The following is a 23,479-nucleotide window of genomic DNA, read 5'->3' as shown; positions in this document are numbered from 1 at the left end:
ATGTGACTATCACCTTCAGTTCTAACAGGGACGGGAGAAAGGCACAATGGAGACTGAAAAAAACAAAATAGCAAAATTGTGTGCGGAAACTGGACTGAAGCGGCCTGAGCCACTGCAGATGGCTCTCATGTTATTGCGGTCCAGTCCTAGTTGGAGAACTGGACTGTCACCTCATGAAATTATAATGGAAAGGCCGATAAGATTGCCAGTAAACACCTTTCTGTCAGATAGGTGGGCATCCATCGCATGGATGAAACCTTATCCAACTGTTGCATATTCTTGCCTCAATCTCTTGAAGCCTTCCGTTCACAGTACGGGCCATACTGTGTGGCTTCTTAGAGACATGGGAAGAGACCCTTTGATCCAATACCTTAATGCTGACTAGATATCCTAAAGTAATTAGATTAGATTCCCTACAGTGTCGAAACAGGCCCTTCTGCCCTTGGAGTCCACGCTGTCCCTTGGAGCGTCCCACCCAGACCCATCCCCCTATAACCCACACACCCCTGAGCACTCCGGGCAATTTAGCATGGCGGATCCACCTCGGCTGCAGATCTTTGGACTGTGGTAGGAAACCAGTACATCCGGAGGAAACCCACGCAGACATGGGGAGAATGTGCAAACTCCGCACAGACACTTACTCGAGGCTAGAATCGAACTCGGGTCCCTGGTGCTGTGAGGCGGCAGTGCTCACCACGGAGCCACCGTGCTGCCCCAAATCTAGTTCCATTTGTCAGCTTTTGTCCAGTATCCCTCTGAACTCTTCCTACAGATGCCTAACCCCTCCGGATGCCTTCAACTGTTGTAATTTTACCAGCGTTCATCACTTTCTCTGGCAGCTCATTCCATACAAGCAACACCCTCTGCGTGAAAAAGTTGTCCCTTAGATTCATTTTAAATCATTCCCCTGTCACCTTAACCTCTGCCCTCGAGTTTCGGTTTCTGCTACTCTGGGGAAAATACCTTGGCTATTCACCCTGTCTGTGCCCCTCATGATTTTATAAAGCTCAATAATGTCACCCCTCCGCCTCCGAAGCTTCAGGGAAATTAGTCCCAGCCTATCGAGCTCTCCCTACTGCTCAAACCCTCCAAACCTGGCAACATCCTCATGAATCTTTTCTCAACCCTTTCAAGTTTTACCACATGCTTCCTATAGCAGGAGACCAGAATTGAACACAGTATTGCAAAAGTGGCCTCACAATGTCCTTTTTCACTGCAATGTGACCTCCCAACTCCTATCCTCAATGTATTGACTAATAAAGGCAAGCATTCCAAATGCTTTCTTCACTATCCTGTCCACCTGCAACTCCACTTTCAACAAAGTGCACTCCAATGTCTCTTTGTTCAACAACACTCCCCAGGGCATACCATTAAGTGAATAAGTTCTGCCCTAATTAGTCGTTCCATAAAACAGCACCTCCCATTTATCTAAATTAAACTCCATCTACCACTCCTCAGCCCATCTGACCAAGGTCCCACTGCACTCAGCAGTAATCTTCCCGGCCGTCTACCACATCACCAACGTTAGTGTCATCTGCAAAGTTACTAACCATATGTTCGCATCCAAATATTTTATATAAATGGCAAAAATGGAACCAGCACCAATTCTTGTGACACATCACTGGTCACAGGACTCCAGTCTGAAAAGCAACCCTCCACTGCCACCCTCGATCTCCTACCTTCGAGCCAGTTCTGCATCCAGATGGCTAGTTTTCCCTGTATTCCATGTGATGTAACCTTGCTGACAAGTCTACCGTGAGGAACCTTGTCGAATGCCTCACAGAAATCCATATAGATCACATCCACTGCTCTGTCTTCATCAATCCTCTTCGTTACATCTTCAAAAGACTCAATTAAGTTAGTACAACATGATTTCCCAAGGACAAAGCCACATTGACTATCCCTAATCAGTCCTTGTCTTTCCAAATACATGTAAATCCTGTCCCTTAGGATCCCCTACAACAACTTGCCCACCACTGATGTCAGGCTCACTGGTCAATAGTTCCCAGGCTTTTTTTTTAACCACTTTTCTTGAATGGTGGCACCACTTTATCCAACCTCCAGTCTTTTGGCACCTCACCTGTGGCTATCAATGACACAAGTATCTCAGCAAGGGGCTCAACCATCACTTCCCTACCTTTACACAAACTTCTAGGGTATGTGTGATCAGGTCCCATTCTGGAGTATTGTGTGCGGTTCTGGTTGCCCTGTTATAGGAAGGATATTATTAAACTGAGAAGGGTGCAGAAAAGATTGACAAGTGTATTACAGGGAATGGAGGAATTGAGTTATAAAGAGATGCTGCAACTATTTGCAACAATTTGAAGATTGAGAGGTTATAGAGGTTTATAAAACCTTATAGGGTGGGGAATTTTTAGACTAGGGAGCATACTTTTGAGGTGAGAAGAGACAGATATTAAAAAAGACATGAGGGCTACTTTTTTACAGACTTGTTTAAGTGTGGAATGAACTTCCAGAGGAAGTGGTGGATGCGGGTACACTTACAACGTTTAAAGGACACTTGGATAAATGAATGAATAAGAAATGTTTGGAGGGATATGAGCCAAGCACAGGCAGGAGGGGTGAGCTCAGTTTGGGAAGTTTGGTTGGCATGGACAAGTCGGATCAAAGGGTCAGTTTCTGTGCTGCATGACTCTATATGAGGCAGCAGTCCATTGTTACATGGCTCCCAAACATGAGGATTTAGAATTGGGTGAAGATGTTCAACCATAGCTTTGGGCAGAAGACATCCTGTTCATCTACGGCTACTGAGGGTTAGGGATATGTGCACAGCATTTGGGGAACTAACTGCATTCTAGAATGAGAGAACAACCAGGTGCCATTTCTCTGATGTGAAGTTCCCATGTTGATTTGGTCCATTCTTCAGCTGAAGATGACAAATGAACAGACCCCTGCCTGCCACCAGAAGGAACTTCTCTTCCTCATCAGCAGGGGCAGCAGATCTCTGTGACTACCTCCTCTGAAAGTTCTGGTAGATGGACGAGCCATTTTCTTCCTCCCCTCTGGCACTCGCCTCTCGGGCCTTTGGTGTTTCAAGGTGCATTAATGATGCATAAGTCACACGACTGTCACACTCCTGCTGCAAGGGAACAGACATTGTCTTAATCCAAGGTTTATTGCACTTTCTGACCATTTCTGTAATTTCCCTTGAACAAAGGGGCTGAAGGACAGAGCATATAGGAGCAGGAGTAGGCCATTCACCTCTTCTAGCCTGCTCTGTCCATTCAGTGGGATCATTCAATTCAGTCCCCTTTTCTCCACTTTCTTCCTTAAGCCCACTAAGAGCTCTAGTCAACTCCTCCTGAACAATATTCAGTGTTCTGGCCATGACCACTTCTGTGGTAGAGAAATCCAGAGATTCCTCACTCTCTGGGTGAAGACTTTTCTCCCCATCTCAGCCCTAACCATCTCCTTCAGACCATCACCCCTTGGTTCAAGACAACCCCACCCCCACCTCCGACCCCACCCCCCCCCCTCCACCTCCACCTCCACCCCCACTCCATCATTGGGAACATCCTCCTGGCTTTACTGTCTTAGAATTGTACAGGTTGCTATGAGATCCCTCCACCCCATTCTTCTCAACTCCAGTGAATATAATCCTAATTGATTTAGTCTCTCCTCATTCGTCAGTCTTCTTATTTCAGGAATCAGTCTGGGAAAGTGAGGAAGGGAGTCATTAAGTTTTAAAAAAAGAATGAGCAAGAATGAACCATTTAGGATTACATTCTCATTTTGAGAGCGAACTACTCTACTATGAGCCTGGGTTCACATGGAAAACCAGACTGGGTACAGATTGCCTTCTGTCAAGGACATTCATTTTTTAAAAATATCTATTCATCAATGTGGGTGCCACTTACTAGGACAACATTTTTTGCCAATTCCTAATTGCCCAGAGTACAGTTAGGAGTCTAACACTTTGCTGTGGGGTATGGAGTCACATGTAGGCAAGACCAGGTAAAAATGACAGATTTCTTTCCCAAAAGGACATTAGTGATCCAGATGTGGTTCTCCTCTGGTGATGGTCATCATTAGACACCGAATTCATGACTTTGATTAATTCAAATTCCACCCTTTGCCATGGCAGGATTTGAGCCTGGGTCTCCAGATTAATAGTGATGATACCATTCAGTGATGACCACCATCTCCAAGATCAGAGAGCTAGTTGGGTGTTTACAACATGGTTCACTTGATCAGACCCATTGTAATGATTACCCAATACATGAGACATTGGTGAAATTAATATAATTACTTAAATTATTTAAATAGAGAAAGACTATGGAAAGCTACGGGCCTGAGGGATTGGGATTCCTTGTCCATGAATCACAAAAAGCAAGAGTCCAAGTTCAGTGGGTCATAATAGTCTTTATTTTGAAGGGAATGTGATATAAAAGATGGAAGGCTTTGTGTAAACCTCACAAAGCATGAGTGAGACCACAGTTGGAACACAGTTTTGGGGCCCCATATCTGAGGAGAGATAGACTGGGCATGGGGGCAGCTCAGAGAAGGTTCACTCAGCTGATCCTAGGTATGGAGAGACTGTTCGATGAAGGAGAGTTTAAGTAGTTCAAGCCTGCCTTCATTGGAGTTTAGAAGAACCAGAAGAAATAATTGAAGAATTCTGGATGATATGGGGAGATGTAGAGAAAGGTTGTTTCCCCTTCTGTGGAAGATTCTGGGACCAGAGGGGCATCATCTCAGAATAAAGGCGGGGGGGGGGGGCGGGCATGGGGTGGCCAATCAAGATGGAGGTGAGGAGGAATTTCTTCTTTCTGAGAGGAATGAATCTGTAGAAGTCTTGACTGCAGACGGTTGTCAAGGCTGGGCTGTGAAGTATATTCAAGGCTGAGATTTTCAATTAGGAAGGGCAATCGAGGGTTATGGGGCAGAAAGTGAAGTTGAGGATTATAAGATCAGCAGTGATCTTAGTGAACAGGGGATGCAGACATTAAGTGCTAAATGGTCTACCTCTGATAGTTTTAATGCACTTGGGCAGGGATAACAAGTCAAAGATGTAGACAAAATGTCATAAGATCCTACAGTAGTGAAATTCTCGGGGTGCTAGTCCACATTTCCCAGAAGATAGTTAAGTAGTTAAGAAGGCATTCAGGATATTTGCCTTTATTAGTACAGGCATAGATTATAACAGTGGGTAGGTGATGTTGGAGCTGGACAAGACTTTGGTGAGGCCACAGCTGGAGCACCATAGGAAGGATGTGTTTGCATTGGGCAGTGTGCAGAGGAGACTGACCAGGATGTTGCCTGGGATGGGGCATTTCAGGCAGAACAAGAGGATGGATAAGGTCAGATGGGAGCAGAGAAGGTTGAGGGGGGACCTGGTAGAGCTATATTAGACTGTGAGAGACATAGTTGCAAGGCATATTTCCAACACGGAGAGGGATGGGTAAGCAGGCATCATGGATATAAAGCTAAAAAGAACCTTGAGGAGAATATCATTCATCCAGAGGATGGTGGGGAATCTGGAACTCGCTGCCTGTAAAAGTGGGACAGGCAGAAACCCTCATCACATTGAAGAAGTATTTAGATGTACAACTGCATTGCCATAGCCTCCTGAGGTCAAAGATGAGGGCAATGTTCCTTACAGATCTTTGCTGACTGGCACCCCTCCTTGTCCTGTAAAGGTCTCTGAAACAATAAAAACTTACTGGTTCTCTTCTTGTCCTGACGGAGCCTGGAAGGAATAACCAAAAAAAGGTTTAAGTGCACAATATGGCTCAACATTTCATTTACCGTCTCTCTCGGCATTAACTGTGGTGTGTGTCGCTTAAGAAAAACGGGTGCAGGAGCAGACAAGGCTGGGGGTGACAGGACAAGGGGACAGCTCAGTTACGAAAGCACACAGTGCCCTTGGCTTTATTAATAGGGGCGTGGAGCCCAGCAGCAGGAAGGGGAGGCTGAAGTTTTACAAAACACTTACAAGGCATCAGCTGGAGCGTTGCCTGCAGTCTGGGTGCCACATTACAGGAAAGATACGAATGCATCCGAGAGAGAGAGAGAGAGAAAGTGCACCGAAGCACTTTTTGATTTGATTTACAGTTGTCACATGAACAGAGATTCAGTGAAAAGTCTTGTTTTATGTGCTCTGTAGGCAGGTAGTACAGTACAAACTGCATCAGGGCAGCAGAACCAAGTGCAGAATCTAGTGTAGAGATAAGAAGGTGTAAAGCTGGCTGAACACAGCAGGCCAAGCAACACCAGAGGAGCAAGAAGGCTGCGTTTCGGGCCTAGACCCTGAAATATCAGCCTTTCTGCTCTTCTGATGCTACTTGGCCTGTTGTGTTCATCCAGCTCTACACATTGTTATCTGAGATTCTCCACCATCTGCAGTTCCTACAATCGCAGAATCCAGTGTTACAGCCACAGAACAGAAACAGAGAGAGAGACAGACAACTTTAACGTTTGAGAGGTCCGTTCAAAAGCCTGATAACAATGGGGAAGAAGCTGTTCTGGAATCTGTTGGTAGGTATTTTCAAACTTCGGGATCTTCTGCCCAACGGAAGAGGCTGCAAGAGATTATAACTGGTACAGTCGGGGGTCTTCGATTATGTTGGCTGCTTTCCTGAGGCAGTGGGAAGTATAGATGGAGTCAGTGGATAAAAGGCTGGCTTGTGTGATTGATTCAGAAGAACCAGGTTCCAGGGATGAGAAAGTCCAGCAATCGGGGACTGTTCTGCCTGGGAGAAGAGAAGGCAGAGAGAGAGGGAGGTTTTCAAAATTGTGAGCAGGGGCTGGACAGAGTTGAGAGGGAAAAGCTGTTCCCATGTGGAAAAGAGGGAGAAGGTGTATAGATTTACAGTGATGTGGAAACAGAGTGCGGTGGGGGACAGATGTGATGAATAAACCTTTTCACCCAGCTAGTAGTGAGGGTGTAGTGTGTACTGCCTGGGAATGTTGTGGAGGCAGGTTCAATGGAGAAGGGATAGTGGATGCAGAGTTGGATAGAAATGGGTGCACAAGGATACAGGAGGAAAAGCCCAAGGGGAATACACTTCCATGAAGCAGTGCAGATAGAAGTTGGTTTCAGTCAGTTCTGATATACCCACACCATCTGATGGATGAGACATTTGAGTCGAGATATCCCTGTGGGAGTAAGGGGGAGTGGTTGAGAAAGCCCCTGTGCTTGGTGGAGAAGTGTCAGACTACGTTATCACACTGAAGGAATAGAGCACATATTAAGGAAATTTGGAGTTCAAGCTCACTGGATGAGTGAGAGAGAGATGAAGGAAAACAAGACTAATTTGGACAAGGTTGGCTAAGGAATCCCATCTCATATTGAATGGCAGAGCAGAATGAATGGGCTGAATGACCTGATTCTGCTTGGATGTGCACTGAGCCAATACTAGTTTACTTTTGTTGGATGTGGGCATCATGGACTGGATCCAACATTTATTGCCTCCATCCCTAATTGTCCCAGTGGGCAGTCAGATGTCAACCACATCGTTGTGGGTCTGGAGTCACGTGTCGGGCCAGATTAGGTAAGAACAGCAGATTTCCCTCCCTGAAGGATGCGAGTGAACCCAGATAGTTTTTGTTCAGAGGCACATGATCATGGATTCACACTCACTGTTAGTAAGGCGATGCCAAATTTACAGGTGATGCAAAAACCGATGGGAAGCAAGTGGTGAGTGTGCCAAGAGGGACATAGATGGGGTTAAGTGAAGGTGCAAAAACTTAGTTGATGAATATTACGTGGGGAAATACAATGTGATAGAAGAAAAACAGAGGAGTTAAAGATTATTTAAATGGAGAAAGACTGCAAAAGCTGTGGGATTGAGGGATTTGACAGTCCTCATGTGTGAATTGCCAAAAGCTAGCATTTAAATTCAGGGGGTGTGATCACAGACCATAAGGTATCAGAGCAGAATTTGGCCCATAGGAGTCTGCTTTGTCATTCAGTCATGGTTGATATCTTTCTCGACCACATCCTGCTGCCATCTCCCCATAACCCTTGATCCTGTTATTAATCAGAACATATCGATCACTGTATTAAAAACACTTGATGACTTGGTCTCCACAGCCCTCTGTGGCAGTGCGTTTCACAGATTCAACACCCTCTGGCTGAAGAAATTCTTCCTCATCTCAGTTCTAAAGGGTCGTCTCTTCACTTCGAGGCTGTGCCCATAGGTCCTACTCTCCTACTCTGGGAAACATCTTCTCCATGTCCACTCTACTCAGGCATCCCAGCATTCTTTAGGTTTTAAACAGATCATCCCTCATCCTTCTACACTTCATCAATTACAGACCCATAGTCTTCAACTGCTTCTCATATGACATGCCCTTTATCCCTGGGATCGTTCTTGTAAACCTGCTCTGGACATCCTCTGAGGCCAGCTCATTCTTCCTTGGATACAGAGCCCAAAACTGCTCACAACATTCCAAAGGTAGTCTGACCAGAGCCTTTATAAGACACGAGCAGTACATCTTTGCTATTGTATTCTAACCCTCTTGAAATGAATGCAAACATTGCATTTACCTTCTTAACTGCCAATTGAATCTGCCTGATAACCTGAAGAGAATCCTGAACTAGAATTCCCAAGTTCGTGTGTGCTTCGGACTTCCACAGCCTTTCTCAGAAAATTGTCAATGCCTCAGTACTTCCCATGGATGTGCAAATGGAAGGCAAATGAAAAGTTGGCCTTTCATTCAAAGGCAGTGGAGTATAAAAGTGGGGATATTTCTGCTAAAACTCTACAAGGCACTAGTCAGACAATAGCTGTGATATGGTTTTGGGGCCCCGTATCTGAGGAAAGATAAACTGGGCATTGGAGGCAGTTGGAGAAGATCTGATCCCAGGGATGGAGGGACTGTTTGAGGGTGAGGTTGAATAGGTTGCCTGTACTCATTGGAGTTTAGAAGATTGAAGATTCTTGGAAGTACTTGGCAGGAGAAATGCGGAGAGAGGTTGTTTCCCTTTGTGTCGGAGAGTCTGGGACCAGATGCATCGTCTCTGAATAAGGGAGGCCGCCCACTGAAGACAGATATGAGGAGGAATTTCTTCACTCCAAGGGAAGAAAATCTGTGGAATTCTTTACGACACAGGCCTGTCAAGGCTGAGTCATGAAGTATATTCAAGGCTGCGATTTTTAATTAAGAGAGATATAGGGGAGGAAGTGGAGTTGAGGATGATTAGATCAGCTGCAATCTTGTTGACTGGTGGAACACAGGAGATGGGTTGAATGGCCTTGTTCTGCTCCTACAGTCACATGGACCCTATTCCCATAAGATGTTATCACAGAGCCTTGTGTTTCCTTTCTGACACAGTGATGCAAAGTTATTTAGAAACATGTTACCTCCTTCTTTCTTCTTTGCTTGGACAACAGAGTACACAATTTCATCATGATTGGGGCTGCTGGTGTCTGAAACAAGAACACACTTTATAAGATTCCAAGAGAGAGAGAGAGAGACAGAGCGTTAACATGACATGTTATAAACACAAAGTGCTGGAGAAATTCAACAGCATCTGTGGAAACAGAAAGAGAGAGAGAAAAAAAACTGTTAATGTCACAGCTAACAAAGACAGAAAGTTCTGGAGAAACACAGCAGGTTCGGCAGCATCTGCAGAGAGAGAGAGAGAGAGAGAGAGAGAGAGAAACAGTTAACGTTTCAGATCCAGTGTGAATCTCCATCGGAGCTAAGGAGTGAGAGGTGGAAAGGTATCAGAATCAGTGCTTTGAACAATGAAGGCAAGCACGCCAAACACCTCCTTAACCACCCTGTCTACCTGTGATGTAATTTTCACAAAACTGTGTAACTGAACCCCTCGGTCTCTCTGTTCAACAACACTCCCCAGGGCCCCACCATTAACTGTATGAGCCCTGCCTTCGTTTGTTTTACCAAAATGCCATACCTCACTTTTGTCCAAATTAAACTCCATCTGCCACTCTTTAGTCCATCAACCCAATTACTCAAGATCTTCTTGATAATCTGAAATAACCTTCTTCAATCTTGACCATACTACCAATTTTGGTGCAAATGTATGAACTGTGCTTCCTAAATTCTCATCCAAATCATTTATGTAAATACCAAACAGCAGACCAAGCACCGATCCCTACTTTTATCAGAACCTGTACAAGGAAACACATTCATTGTCCCTCAGGCACACAGTCACAAACTGACCTCTCCTGGATTGGGAACCAGAGGTGTCCTGATGTCTCTCTTTATGATGGAGTTTGCAGACAGCAAACAGAAGCAGGAAAACAATGAGGAGAACGGCAGCAACAGCAGAACCTCCGACCTGCAGAGCAAATTTCCCAGAGGGACCTGGAACATAGAATTAGGAAAATCAAAGATCACTCTGATTGTCACAAAGCCACTAAATGTAATACTTCAGGTGAGAAAGCAGGGAAGCGATCTCATTGAATTGGTGGAGGATGCCATGGAGGCCAGATACGAAAGGGCTAGGAGCAGGAGTAGGACACTCAACCCCTCTCATTCAATACAACTGTGACTGATCTCATCTCTGCTTTAACTCCACTTCCCCGTCCTCACTCCCTTTAACTGATTAAAAATCTGCCTTTGCCTTAAATTTATTCAGTGTCTGGCAAGCACCACACACTCTCTCTGGGGAAGTTAATTCCTCCTCATTTGTTATAAATCTGCACAGACAAATGTTCTTTGGCTTTCTGTGGTAGAGAATTCCACAGGTTCCCCACTCTCACCTTTCTCCTCATCTCAATCCTATCCCATCTCCTTTAGCCTGAGAGCCTCTGGTTCCGGACTCTTCCCCCCAGTCATCAGGAACATCCTGCCTGCATTTACGGTATAAGCTTCCCCCTGCTAATAGCAGCAATTTCTATTCTAAAGACAGTACAAATATGGACTCGAAAGTGACCAAGTGGCAGGACACAGAGAGTGATGGTCGATGGATATTTTTCAGGATGGAGAAAAGCTTCTAGTGGAACTCCCCCGGGAATGGCTTTAGGGCTCTTACTTCACTCAATATGTTAACAAACTGGATCTTGCTGTTCTGGGGGGCTAGTTCCAAGTGTTCAAATGAAACTAAACATGGAGAACTGTAAACTTGAGGAAGACCATGTGAAACTCCGAAAGGACATTGACAAGTTGGTGGCGTGGGCAGATTGGTGGCAGGTCCAGTTCCATGCCATGTGAACTGATGCACTTTGGTGGGAAGAATGTTGAAAGACAATACAAAATAGGAGAGTGCAACTGTACTCCTGCGTCAGTTCCCCACCTTTGGTCCACAGGATATCATAAAATTATAGAATCCTACAGTGTCAATGCATCCCACCAAGGCCCATCCCCTTCCCCCTACCCCATCCCGAAAACGCTACATTTCCTGTAGCTAATGCACCGAACCAGCATACCATGTCCCCTCAGATAACACGGCAATCTACAACTGATGGCTCCTTCCATTTTGATCCATACCTGACACAGTGAGGACGAGCGGCTCACTGCAGTTGATAACGTGGGCAACGGCATTGGCAGCACCACAGGAGTACGCAGCGCCCTCCCCATCAGGTGGCACGGTGACATGGAAGGTGGCTGTCCTGGAGTCAACGACTGTTGTGTTCCTCAGGGGGTGGGGGTGGTGGTCGTGGTAAAGCATGAGGTTTATAGGCAGTGTCCCATTTTCAGACGTACACCGGATGGGAAAGTGGTCACCGATGGACACAGCGGGCTCCTTCAGATCTGAGCTGATGGATGGGCAGCTCACAGGGACTGGGGAGGAGAGAGAAAATTCAGGCATCAATTAAATCCCCAGCAGCAAAAGAGAGGATCCCATCACATACTGCACACGGACATGACTTTTCAGGGACAGATCCCCAGTGGTGAAGGTGCAGAATCATATATAATTACTGCGTTTTCAGGACAGAAACAGGCCCGTTCACCCAAAATGGCTTGCCTGTCAAAAACAAGCACCTTGCTTTTCTAATCCTATTTTCATCAGGGCTCGTTCTTAAGGCTAAAGGGATCAAAGGGTATGGGGGGGAAAGGGGAACCAGAGCACTGAGACTGATGATCACCCATGATCGGATTGAATGGTGAAGCAGGCTTCAAAGGGCCGAATGTCCCCTACTCCTGCTCCTATTTTCTGTGATGCTATGATGGAAGGAATCATATGCTGGTCACCTGTAACATCCATGATTTCCCACATATTAAAACATGCAATACACATGACTGATCTGTGCTGTCTTACCTTAATTTACTTCATTTAGGTTGATAATATCTGATGTGCATTTACTTATAATAATTTTGTTTTCTTTGACCTTACAATAATAAAGATAACAAATGTTGATCAACCTTACTGGGACTGAAAACTTGAAACAACAATTAACACACTTAACAGATTTCAAGTCAACCTCACTTGAACTCTTTGTCCCTTACTGAATTCACTTTATTTTCTACTTATGAGACATGGATATGATTGGCGGGGCCCGATATTAATCAACTTTGTCCCTAGTTTTCCCCTTGAGAAAGTGATAGTGAGCTGTCTTCTTGAACCACTGCAGTCCATGTGCAATATTGGGCACAAACGCCATGAGGAAGGGAATTCCAGGACTTTGACACAGTGACACTGAAGGAATGGCTGATATATTTCTAAGTCAGGATGGTGAGTGGCTTGGAGGGGAACGTGCAGGGGTTGGTCTTGCCCTATATCTGCCTCCCTTTCCTTCTAGATGATGTGATCATGGGTTTGGAAAGTGCTGTCTTCGGATCTTTGATGAATTTCTGCAGTAGTCTCATAGATGGTACACTCTGCTGCGGCTGACCATTGATGGTGGAGGAAGTGGATGTGGTGCCAATCAAGTGGCAGCTGCTTTGTCCTGGATCGTGTTGAGCCTCTCGAGTGCTGTTGGAGTTGTACTCATCCAGCCAAGTGGGGAATATTGCATCACACTCCCGACTTGTGTCTTGTCGATGGTGGACAGGCTTTGGCGGGAATCTGGAGGTGAGTTACTCGCTGCAGTATTCTTCGCCTCTGGTCTGCTCTTGCAGCCACAGTATTGAAATGATGAATCCAGTTCAGTTTTTGGTCAATGACAGTCCCCAGGATGTTGGTAGTGGGGGAATTCAGTGACAGTAATACCATTAAATATTCAGAGGTGATAGTTAGATTTTCTCTCAATGGTATCCCCAGGATGCAAATAATGAGGGGATTCAGTGATGGTAATACAACTGAACATCAAGAGATTATGATTGGAGTCTTTCTTATTTGTGTGGTGCAGATTTTACTTGCCACTTGTCAGCATAAGCCTGGATATTATCCAGAACCTGCTACATTTGCACACAGGTTGCTTCAGTATCTGAGGAATAGCAAACGGAGCTAAACGGTACAGTTACACAGATGTACAGCATGGAAACAGGCCCCTCATTCCAACTCATGCATGTTGACCAGATATCCTAAATTAATCTTGTCCTATTTGCCAGCATTTGGAATCATATCCTTCTGAGCCTTTCCCATTCATGTACCTATTCAGATGCCTTTTAAATGTTGTGATTGTACCCATCTCTATGACTTCCTCTGGCAGCTCATTCCATGCAAGCACCACTCTCTGTGTGAAAAGTATTGTCCCTTAGGTCCCCTTTAAACTTGTCCCCTCTCACCTTAAACCAATGCCATCTAGTTATGGACACCCCTACACTGGCGAAGACCTTGGCTATTCACCTGATCCATGCCCCACATGATTTTCTAAACTTCTATACTTTATAAACCTCAGCCCTCGACGCTCCAGGGATAATAGCTCCAGCCTATTCAGCCTTTCCGTCTCCCTCAAACCTGACAGCCCCAGCAACATTCTTGTAAATGTTTTCAAAATATTTTCCAGCTGAAGGACATCGTTCCTAGCAAGGAGACCAGAATTCAATGCTATATTCCTAAAATGGCTTTATCAATGTCTTGTACAGCTGCAACGTGAAATCGCAACCCTGATACACATTGCACTGAACAATGAAGGCAAGTGTACTGAACACCTTTGTCAGAATCCTGTCTGCCTGCAACTCACCTTTCAAGGAACTATGAACCTGCATCCTCTATGTCCCTTTATTCAACAATATTCCCCAAGATGCTTGCATTAAATATATAAGCTCTACCCTGATTTGCCTCACCAAAATACAACACTTCACTTTTATCTCGTATTTATCGAATTTGGACTCCTGAGAACAGTTTTGGGTTCCCATATCTGAACAAAGATAGCCTGGGCAGTGGAGGCAGCCCAGAGAAGGTTCACTCGGCTGATCCCAGATACGGAGAGATTATCTTTTGAGGGAGAGGTTGAGTAGGTACGGCCTGTCCTCATTGGTGTTTAGAAGAATTAGAGGTGACCTTATTGAAGATTATTACAGGAACCTGACAGGGGAGATGCAGACAGTAGTTGCTTCCTTTTGTGTGGGAGAGTGTATGACCAGAGGGGCATCATCTCAGAATAAGGGGAGCTTCCTATTGAAGTTGGGGATGAGGAGGAAATTATTTTCACTGAGGGGAGCTAATCTGCAGAATAATTTACCACAGAGGGCTGTCAAGGCTGGGCCATTTAGTATATTCAAGCAGAGATGGAGATTTCATCAGGAAGGGGAATTGAGGGTGATGGGGGATGAGGTGGGGGGAAGGCAGGAAAGTGGAGTTGAGGATGATCAGATCAGACACGCTCCCATTGAAGTGTGGAGTGGACTCGACGGGCTGAATGGCCTATTCCCACTCCCACATTTTATGTTCTTCACACTTGGAGGACAATCAGGTTACATGCATCATGCACATGCAAAACACTTGCACAGAGTCAGGCCAAATTACACAGAAAGAGGCCACTCACAACCAAATGAGCTCCAGGAAGAAACTGGTCTCGGGATCAGAGCAGAGATGAATGTTGGTGATCTACCAATTACAGAACCCTCCTCATGGATTTAACCCTCCTCAGTCCCAGCAGCTAAATGTAGACTGAAAAACTGGGGCTGTTCCAACAGCAATACAAGATGACATTTGACGTCTGTTAAACTGGCAGATGCATTTCTGACTAATTGTCATCGACTGGTGCACTCTCCATGACGACCAGAGTCCCAATCCATCTCCTCTTTTCCATTGCCAATATTGAACTGCTCCCCCTTGCAAAATGTCCTGATCAGTTTCAAGATGCCAACCAAAAGGCGCCGTTTTAATTTTTGGCCAGATCAGCGCAGTGAAACTTGGTTTCTATCCTGTGTCAGCCTCCTCCCACATCCCCAACACACCCACCACCCCCTCACCACACCCTGGCCCCTTGGTTGACTCACTCTGGACAGTGACTTCCACCCAGAGGGACAGGAATTCTGAAAGGTTCTGGAAAATCGCACAGCAGTACCACCCTGAATCTATTAGGGTTGCTCGGTGGATACGATGGACGTTGTGAGGCATGGAATCAGAGTTCAGGAGGGTCTCATTTCTGTAGAAGTAAATTTGTCCCGTCCCACACACATAGTCCTGGGTACACTGACAATTCAGTGTGATGGGATCACCATCTCTCTGCAGTCTGGGACCCACCTGAAGTATCACCGGATTTTCTGAAATTGACAGAACGGTTAATTTTTTTTGTGACAAAAACCATATAATTTTGCTTCACCATTTTCAATGTTTGTGGCTTGGATATCTGCTTCACAGCTGTACTAAGTGTAACAAGTTCAGCTGCATGGACCTCATAGAATCTAAGCTCCCTGATTGGGGCTGTTTACCTTGTCTAAGCCGAGTCCTGGTTGAAAGGCATAAGGGATTGTGTCAGAGTTTCTGCTCACTTCAGAAGCCAGCTCTGAGTTGCCTCAGTCAGTGTCATGTACTGTACAAGTGTAATTAAAGGGTGACTTGGTGACTGGATACTAGCCTCTGTGGAGCTATTTCAGGAGCAATTAACTGTCTATTTTCATCTCTGCACGTGATGTTAATCATTAACGCGCAAGTATTTCTGACACCATTCCTTCTAAAAAGAGTTTGGAAGCCTGGATGGAGACTAAATGTCTTTATGCATCAGCGAATGTTTGCTGCATTTAGATTTTGTTGGAATGATTGGAAGTGCAGTCCTGAGAGATTGCTTGGGATGAGCAATCAGAACGTGAGTCTGTTTCTGGGACGAGATGCCTGAATCTTCATGTGGAAAACTGCAATGTTTGAAGTGCGAGTTGACTGCGATGGATTGGAAAATGCTACTGAAAGGAACGAGAGTGGGTAGGCAGTGCCGAACATTCAATGACAAATAGATGAGCTACAGAAATTATTTCTTACAACCTGACTCAAGAGTGCAAAGAGAACACTGGCCAAACCCTGGCTTCCAAAGGAAGTTGAAGATAGCACTAACTGCAAAAAAGGCATAAAAATTGGCAAGAAAAATAAAGAATAGCCCCAAGAATTGGGAACAGTTTAGATGACAGCAAGAGAGATCTAAGCGATGCATTGAGAAAGGTAAACTAGAGTATGAGTGTAAGTTTGCAGGGAACAGAAGAACTGACTGTGAAAACTTCTGCAAGTGTGTAAAAAGAAGTTTGGTGAAAACTAATGTAAGTCTTTTACAGTCAGAAACAAGGGACTTTATAATGGGGAACAAAGAAATGGCTGACAAAATAAATTCATACTTCAATTATGTCTTCACACAGGAGAGTATGAAAAATTTACTGGAAATGATGGCAATCAAAGAGACTGGTGAGATGGAAGAAGTAAAGAAATATTGCTGGGCAAATTGATGCGATTGAAGGTTGGTAAATCCCCAGGAACTGACAATCTACATCCCAGTGTGTTTAGAGATAATGGGAACTGCAGATGCTGGAGAATGCCAAGATAATAAAATGTGAGGCTGGATGAACACAGCAGGCCAAGCAGCTCCTGAGATGCTGCTTGGCCTGCTGTGTTCATCCAGCCTCACATTTTATTATCCCAGTGTGTTTAAGTAACTTGCCTTAGAATTAATGGATGCATCAGTGACCATGTTCCAAGATCCTACAGACTCTGAAACAGTTCCGACACATTATAGGGTAGCTGATGTAACCTTACTATTTAAAAATGGTGGTGGAAGCAAAACTGTGAATTATAAACCAGTCAGCCTGATATCAGTACTGGGAGTATCAGGGGCTGGGAGATGCTGAGGGTTCAACATCAGCAATCGTTTCAAGTCAACATAGGGGCAGTTTAACCTGGGTGGGAGGGTAAAACTGGAAACATTACAGCCAGCAACAGATATCAGATCCAGCACAATGATGTTATCAGTTCTCATAAACTGCTCAATTACTGCCTTATTAACGCCAATCAATCAATGTTATCTTTTTGGTTTCTGAAATTCAATTCCCTCTTGATTTCACGAGAATTAAATCAATCAAATTCCAACTTCTAAAATCCCATCCATGTAGTGCTACGTTTGTTTGGATAGAGGACTGATGAGTCAATAGACAACAGAGAATCAGGATAAATGGATCTGTTTTTTTGCTTGGCAAGCTATAATGAGTGGGAACCCACAGGGTTAAGCCCTTGTCCCCAGCTATTCGCAATGTATATTTATGGTTTGCATGGAGGGATAGAAGATGACACTAGAATAGTTGGGAAACTAAGCTACAATGAGCTATGTGGCACAGTGGCTCAATGGTTAGCATTGCTACCTCACAGTGCCAGTGACCCAGGTTCAATTGCAGCCCTGGGTGACTGTCTGTGTGGAGTTTACACGTTCTCCCTGTGTCTGCGTGGGTTTCCTCCGGCTGCTCTGGTTATCTCCCACAGTCCAAAGTTGTGCAGGTTAGATGAACTGGCAATGCTAAATTGCCTGTAGTGTTCAGGGATGTGTAGATTCAGTGGTTTACAGGGGGATGGGTCTGGGTGGGATGCTCTGAGGTTCAATGTGGACTTGTTGGGCCAAAAGGCCTGTTTCCACAGTGTAGGGATTCTGTGACTTCTGTGCAGAAATAATAAATAGAAATGCATAGGTTCAGCGAAGGGGCCAACATTTGACATCGAAAAGTGTGAGCAAAGAAATAGAAAGGCACATTATTAATCAAGTGGGAGAGAAGCTTCAGAGTGATCTGGTACAGAGGGGTCTGGATGTCCTTGTGCATGAATCTGAGAAAGCTGGCACACAGAGACAGCAGGCAATATGGAACAGAACTGGCAATTGCTAAAGGAATAGGACAGAGGAGAATTTGAGTGTTGTTGCAAGGCATTAGTGTTTCGGCGTCCAGAGTACTGCGTAGACTTTTGGTCCACTTACTTGAGAAGGGGTGTAGTTGCATTGGAGGCAGTTCAGAGGAGAATGATGAAATTGATTCCAGAGTTGAGGAGTTTGTATTATGAAGAGAGATTGAGCAGTCTTGCCCTGTCTGCTGTTTAGAAGAATGTGAGTAGACCTAATTGAGGGAGAGAAGATAGTAAAGGGGGGATTGACAAAGGAAATGGAGAGGATATTTCCTCATGTGGGGCAATCTGGAACAAGATATCAAGGTGGCTCAGCGGTTAGCACTGCTGCCTCACAGTGCCAGTGACTCGAGTTCAATTCCCCCCTCAGTCAGCTGTCTGTGTAGATTTGCTCCAGGTGCTCCAGTTTCCTTCCATATCCAAAAATCTGCAAATTGGGTGGATTGGCTATGTTAAATTACCTGTAGTGTTCAGGGAGGTGTACGTAAGGTCGGTTAGCCATAGGAAATGACGGGTTATGGGGATGAGTCTGGGTGGGATACGCTTTGAAGGGTCACTGTGGACTCAGTGGGCTGAATGGCCTGTTCCCACACTTTTTGAGGTTCTATGGATTTCAGGAGAATGGGAATGGGGGAGATTGAAAATTGAGAGAAGCCATTCCTCCTCATCTCTAAGTGGGTGGAAGGGGTGGTGGATGAATCTGTAGGAATTCACCCAACCCTCCCAGAGTGCATGGGAGATACTGGGATGCTGAATAAATTGAGGGAGGGGACATATTTTTAATCAGTGATGGGTTAACGGGAATGGGGGCTGGAAAATGGAGTTGAGGCTGAGACGTGATCAACCATAGTCGTATGGAAATGGGAGAGCAGACTTTCAGGGGACTGAATGCGTTCCTCCTGCTCCTGGCCCCTAGGTTCTAAAGTGACATGTACCTCGCACATCTACACGTCTGTAAGCTGATGTGTACACAGGACCATCGGGATAATCAACAAACTGCATTTGGCATCGATACCGTCCTGTATCCTCAAATGTAGCCCGCTCCTTTCGAAAAGAAACACTTTTATTTCTTGTCCGGAACTCAGCAATAACAGAACCTTCCTGATAAAATGTGTAAATGAATTCATTTGGCGTGGGGTATGTGCAGTTACAACTCAACCTCAATGTCTGCTCATACCACAGAGGTTCTGGCTCAGTCTCAATCCTCACAAACAATTCAGGAGCTGTCAAAAAAGAAATGACTTGAATTAATAACTGGATGTTAGCATGAACCAGACCAATCAGCTTCTTGCTGCTGGCCAAATCTCTACTTGTACACATCCCTTTCAGTCAACCTCATCATCCAACATGACTTTCTCTTCTGCTTCAGCAAGCAGCTGTGTAACCAATGCTTCCAATGAGGGTAAGAAAACTACTTTTCAAAACGGGCAGTGAGTTTTGCTTTCACAGAGTCCTTTCCTCACTACTGTCCACTGTACAAACTATAGAAAAAAAAGATTGTCTAATTTCCAGGAGTAGTGTATCCTGTTGACAGAAAGAGCACAGGAGCTGGACATTGTTTAAATGGAGAAAGACTGTGTAAAGCTATGGGATGGAGGGATTTGGGGAGTCTTCATCCATATATCAGAAAAAAAGTGAGGATCTAAGTTCAGGACATCATAGGGAACATGACTTGTCATATTTTCAAAGTGAGTGGAGTATAAATGTTGGGAGGTTTTGCTAAAATCATACAAGGCATAAGTCAGACCACAGCTGGGAGACACTGTACAGTTTGGGCCTCATGTCTAAAGGAGGTTCGACTGGCTTTGGAGGCCGTCTAGAGAAGGTTCACTCAGTCGTGGGTATGGAGGGACTATCTGGTGAGGAGGAGGTTGAGCAGGTTGGGCCTATCCTCATTGAAGTTTCGAAGGCGGGGGGAAGCAAACTTACTGAAAATCCTGAGAAGGACATTACAGGGTAAATGTGGACATAGGCTCTTTCTCCTTTTTTGGGAGAGTCTGGGATCAAAGCAGCATCAAATTAGAATACAGGGTGCCCAGTGAAGATGAGGAGGAATTTCTTCTCTCCAAGGGGAGCGAATCTGTGGAATTCTTCAATGCAGAGGACTGTCGAGACTTGGTCATTGTGTATATTCAAGGCTGAGATTTTTAACCTGCAAGGGGAATCGAGGGTTACGGGGGAAAGTAAATGATCAGATCAGCTGCGATCTCATTGTATGGTGGGGCAGACACAATGAGCTGAATGACCTCATTCTGATCCCATGTGTCCAGAATTTGAGAACGTCAGTGTCACAAGTCACTGCTCTACCGAGATACCAGTTAGCACCGGCTACATGTGTAATAAGATATGGCTGATGTCCACAATTCTGTCTTTGATGCATCACGTTAATGTTTGAAAAGGAGAACCGATCATCTGATGATGTCCTGCATTCACTGTGGAAGAGAAACTGCGCAGTGGGAGGTGTTTAACAAAGGATTACAAGAATGAATTAGACTTATGGTCACAGAGTCATACAGCGCAGGAACAGACCCCTCAGTCTGAGTGAAATATTAAAAAAAAACACTCATGCCCTCAAAATCACAAGACGGTCATACATACAAACACATGAATGAATCGTAACATTGAAAGGACAAAAACAGAAGGAAATAGCCAGTTCAGTAGAAAGCTGAAGAGTTGGATGAGGAGAATTGAAACATAGAAAATAGGATCAAGGAGTGGAGCTCTGTCAATCAATGAGATTGTCCAACTCAGTCCCCTGTGTGTGAAGAACTGTACATGATACAAGGGGTTCTGTTGGTGTTCTGGTCATATCACCAACTAGCAACTGAGCGAACCAGAGTGACAGACCCAAGGGTGGGTTCAAATCTCCTCTTCACTGTGAGAGTTGCGAGGGAACAGTCGTTCAGTCTCAGTCAGATCTGGGCTCGATATTGGATCTAGGAGACGGTGTCCATCAAACCCATCAACCCCACCTTCAGAAGAGTCCCGCCTGGAATCTTTGTCAGATCTTTGCCCTTCCGGATCCCATTACCAACAATTCTCAAGTGACCAAGCTGCCCAGTCCATGGGCATATGGCTCAGTACTTGACAGCAAAGCTCGGGTGGAGGGGGCGGAATTTGGTGAAAAGCTGGCGGGGTGGACCGACAATCATAACAGCAAATTCCAGTCAAACTTTGCACATCACAACAGCAGTGGTGCTATCCCAACAGAATCCCAATACCATAGATAATAAAGTGTGAAGCTGGATGAACACAGCAGGCCAAGCAGCATCTCAGGAGCACAAAAGCTGATGTTTCGGGCCTAGCCCCTTCATCAGAGACTGCTTTTTTTGCTTTTCCCACCCCCATCCATTCCTGGGAATTAATACAACTCCCCTCAAATGCCTGAAGGGATGCGACTTGAGACAAAGAGATTGACTAATTCAAAACTGGCGTGACTCACCGGATACTCTCACGAGAATGCTGTTACTGTCGGATGTTGTTTGTGTCAAAGTTTGGCATCTGTATTCCCCATTATGCTCTATTCCAGCAGCCTCAATGGTGTAAATCTTCTCGCTGAACTCTTTGATATTGTTGTTTACGAACCACTTATATCTCACAGAATGAAGCTCTCGACCAGCATCACATCTAAGAATGATCCAGTCACCCGTTAAGAATCTCCTCCACATTGGCTCCATCGTTAGTACGGGTGTTCCAGTCTCTGTTGAGGAACCTAATCCATAGAGAAACACATTCACATGGGGAAGAACTGAAACCGTCTTGCTGCAGTAGGATGGTCAGCTTGGTGCTCTGGCAACTTAAGCAGTCCAATATCCAGGCAAGGGCTGACAAATGGCAAGTAAAATTTGCACCACACAAATGCCAGGCAATGGCCGTCTCAAATAATAGAAAATCTCACTATCATTCCTTGACATTCAATGCTATTACCGTCACTGAATTCCCCCATTATCAACACCCTGGGGATTATCACTAAGAGAGAATCTAACTATTAGCCCCTTAACATTCAATGGTGTAACACTGAATCCCCCACTGTCGACATCCTGGGGTTGACTACCATCACTCTCTTAATGTTCATTGAACCACCACTGACCCCTCCACGATCAACATCCAGGTGGTTACCACTGAGAGAGAATCTAACTACTGTTCCTTGACTTTCCATGGTATTATCATCACTGAATTCCCCCAACTATCAGAATCCTGGGGATTACCATTGACCAGAAACTGAACTGGACTTGCCATATAAGCTACAAGAATGGGTCAGAGGCTGGGAATCCTGCACTGAGTGACACACCTCCCGACTGCCCGAAGCCTGTCCACTATCCCCGAGGTACAAGGGACTGCCAACATGGTGTTCTGCATGGAAAATTTTGTCTCACTAACTTGAGTGAATATTTTGAAGAATGACAAAGAAGATTGATGAAGGCAGAGTGGTGGACATTGTCTAAATGGACTTCAGCAAGGTGCTTGCCAACATTCCACATGGTAGGCTGGTTAGCAAGGTAACATCACATGGAATACAGGGAGAGCTAGACAATTGGATACAAAACTGGCTTGTAGGTAGGATACACAGGATGGTGGCGCAGGGTTGCGTTTCAGTCAGAAGGCCTGTGATCAGCAGTGTGCCGCATGGGTCGCCGCCAAATCCGCTATTTTTCATCAATTACACAAATGATTTGGATGTGAATGTAAGAAGCATGGTTCCTAAGTTTGCAGTTGACACCAAATTTGGTGGTAAAATATACAGTGAAAATGTTTATCTCAGAGTACAGTGAGACCACGGATGGGCTGAGGAGTGCAGATGGAGTTTAATTTAAATAAAGGTGAGGTGTTGCATTTTAGTGAGGCAAATTAGGGCAAGACTTACACACTTGATGGTAGGATCCTGGGAGTGCTGCCAAACAAAGAGACCTTGGGGTGAAGGTTCATAGTACATTGAGGGAGTTGAAAGAAATGAAGAAGATGTTTGTTATGTTTGCCTTCATTGGTCAGTTCATTGAGTATAGGAGTTGGGAGGTCATGCTGTGGCTGTAGAGGAGATTGGTTAGGCTACGTTTAGAATACTGCTACAGGAAAGATGTCGACAAACTTGAAAGGGTTCAGAAAAGATTAACAAGGATGTTGCCAGTGTTGGAGGGTTTGAGCTGTAGGGGCAAGTTGAATAGGCTGGAGTTATTTTTCCTGGAGCATTGGAGGCTGAGGGGTGACCTTTCTGAGGGGCACGAATAGAGTGAATAGCCAAGGTCTTTGCCCCAGGGTACGGCAGTCCAGAGCCAGAGGGCACAGGTTTAACATGAGAGGGGAAAGATTTAAAAGGGACCTAAAAGGCAACTTTTTAATGCAGAGGGTGGT

At 45.1% G+C, this 23,479-nt stretch overlaps 1 protein-coding gene across 1 annotated transcript in view; it reads right to left on the bottom strand.

Moving 5' to 3' along the window:
- Nucleotides 1-2,779: 2,779 nt before the first annotated feature.
- The window catches only part of LOC132206908 (Fc receptor-like protein 5), a 33,115-nt gene continuing 12,415 nt past the window's right edge, over nucleotides 2,780-23,479 (bottom strand). Inside the window, exons 4-11 of the mRNA XM_059642006.1 lie at nucleotides 21,573-21,842; nucleotides 19,066-19,353; nucleotides 15,265-15,531; nucleotides 11,425-11,718; nucleotides 10,156-10,299; nucleotides 9,330-9,395; nucleotides 5,685-5,710; nucleotides 2,780-3,100 (exon numbers count right to left, since the gene is read on the bottom strand). Coding sequence (XP_059497989.1) covers nucleotides 2,972-3,100; nucleotides 5,685-5,710; nucleotides 9,330-9,395; nucleotides 10,156-10,299; nucleotides 11,425-11,718; nucleotides 15,265-15,531; nucleotides 19,066-19,353; nucleotides 21,573-21,842 — 1,484 coding nt within the window. The 3' untranslated portion in view covers nucleotides 2,780-2,971. The remainder of the gene's footprint in view (nucleotides 3,101-5,684; nucleotides 5,711-9,329; nucleotides 9,396-10,155; nucleotides 10,300-11,424; nucleotides 11,719-15,264; nucleotides 15,532-19,065; nucleotides 19,354-21,572; nucleotides 21,843-23,479) is intronic.

The sequence above is a fragment of the Stegostoma tigrinum genome, chromosome 44 (genome assembly GCF_030684315.1).
Source record: "Stegostoma tigrinum isolate sSteTig4 chromosome 44, sSteTig4.hap1, whole genome shotgun sequence".
Classification (NCBI taxonomy): Eukaryota; Metazoa; Chordata; class Chondrichthyes; order Orectolobiformes; family Stegostomatidae; genus Stegostoma; species Stegostoma tigrinum.
Note: the sequence above shows the minus strand (reverse complement) of the source record. Positions and strands in the feature narration are given on the sequence as shown.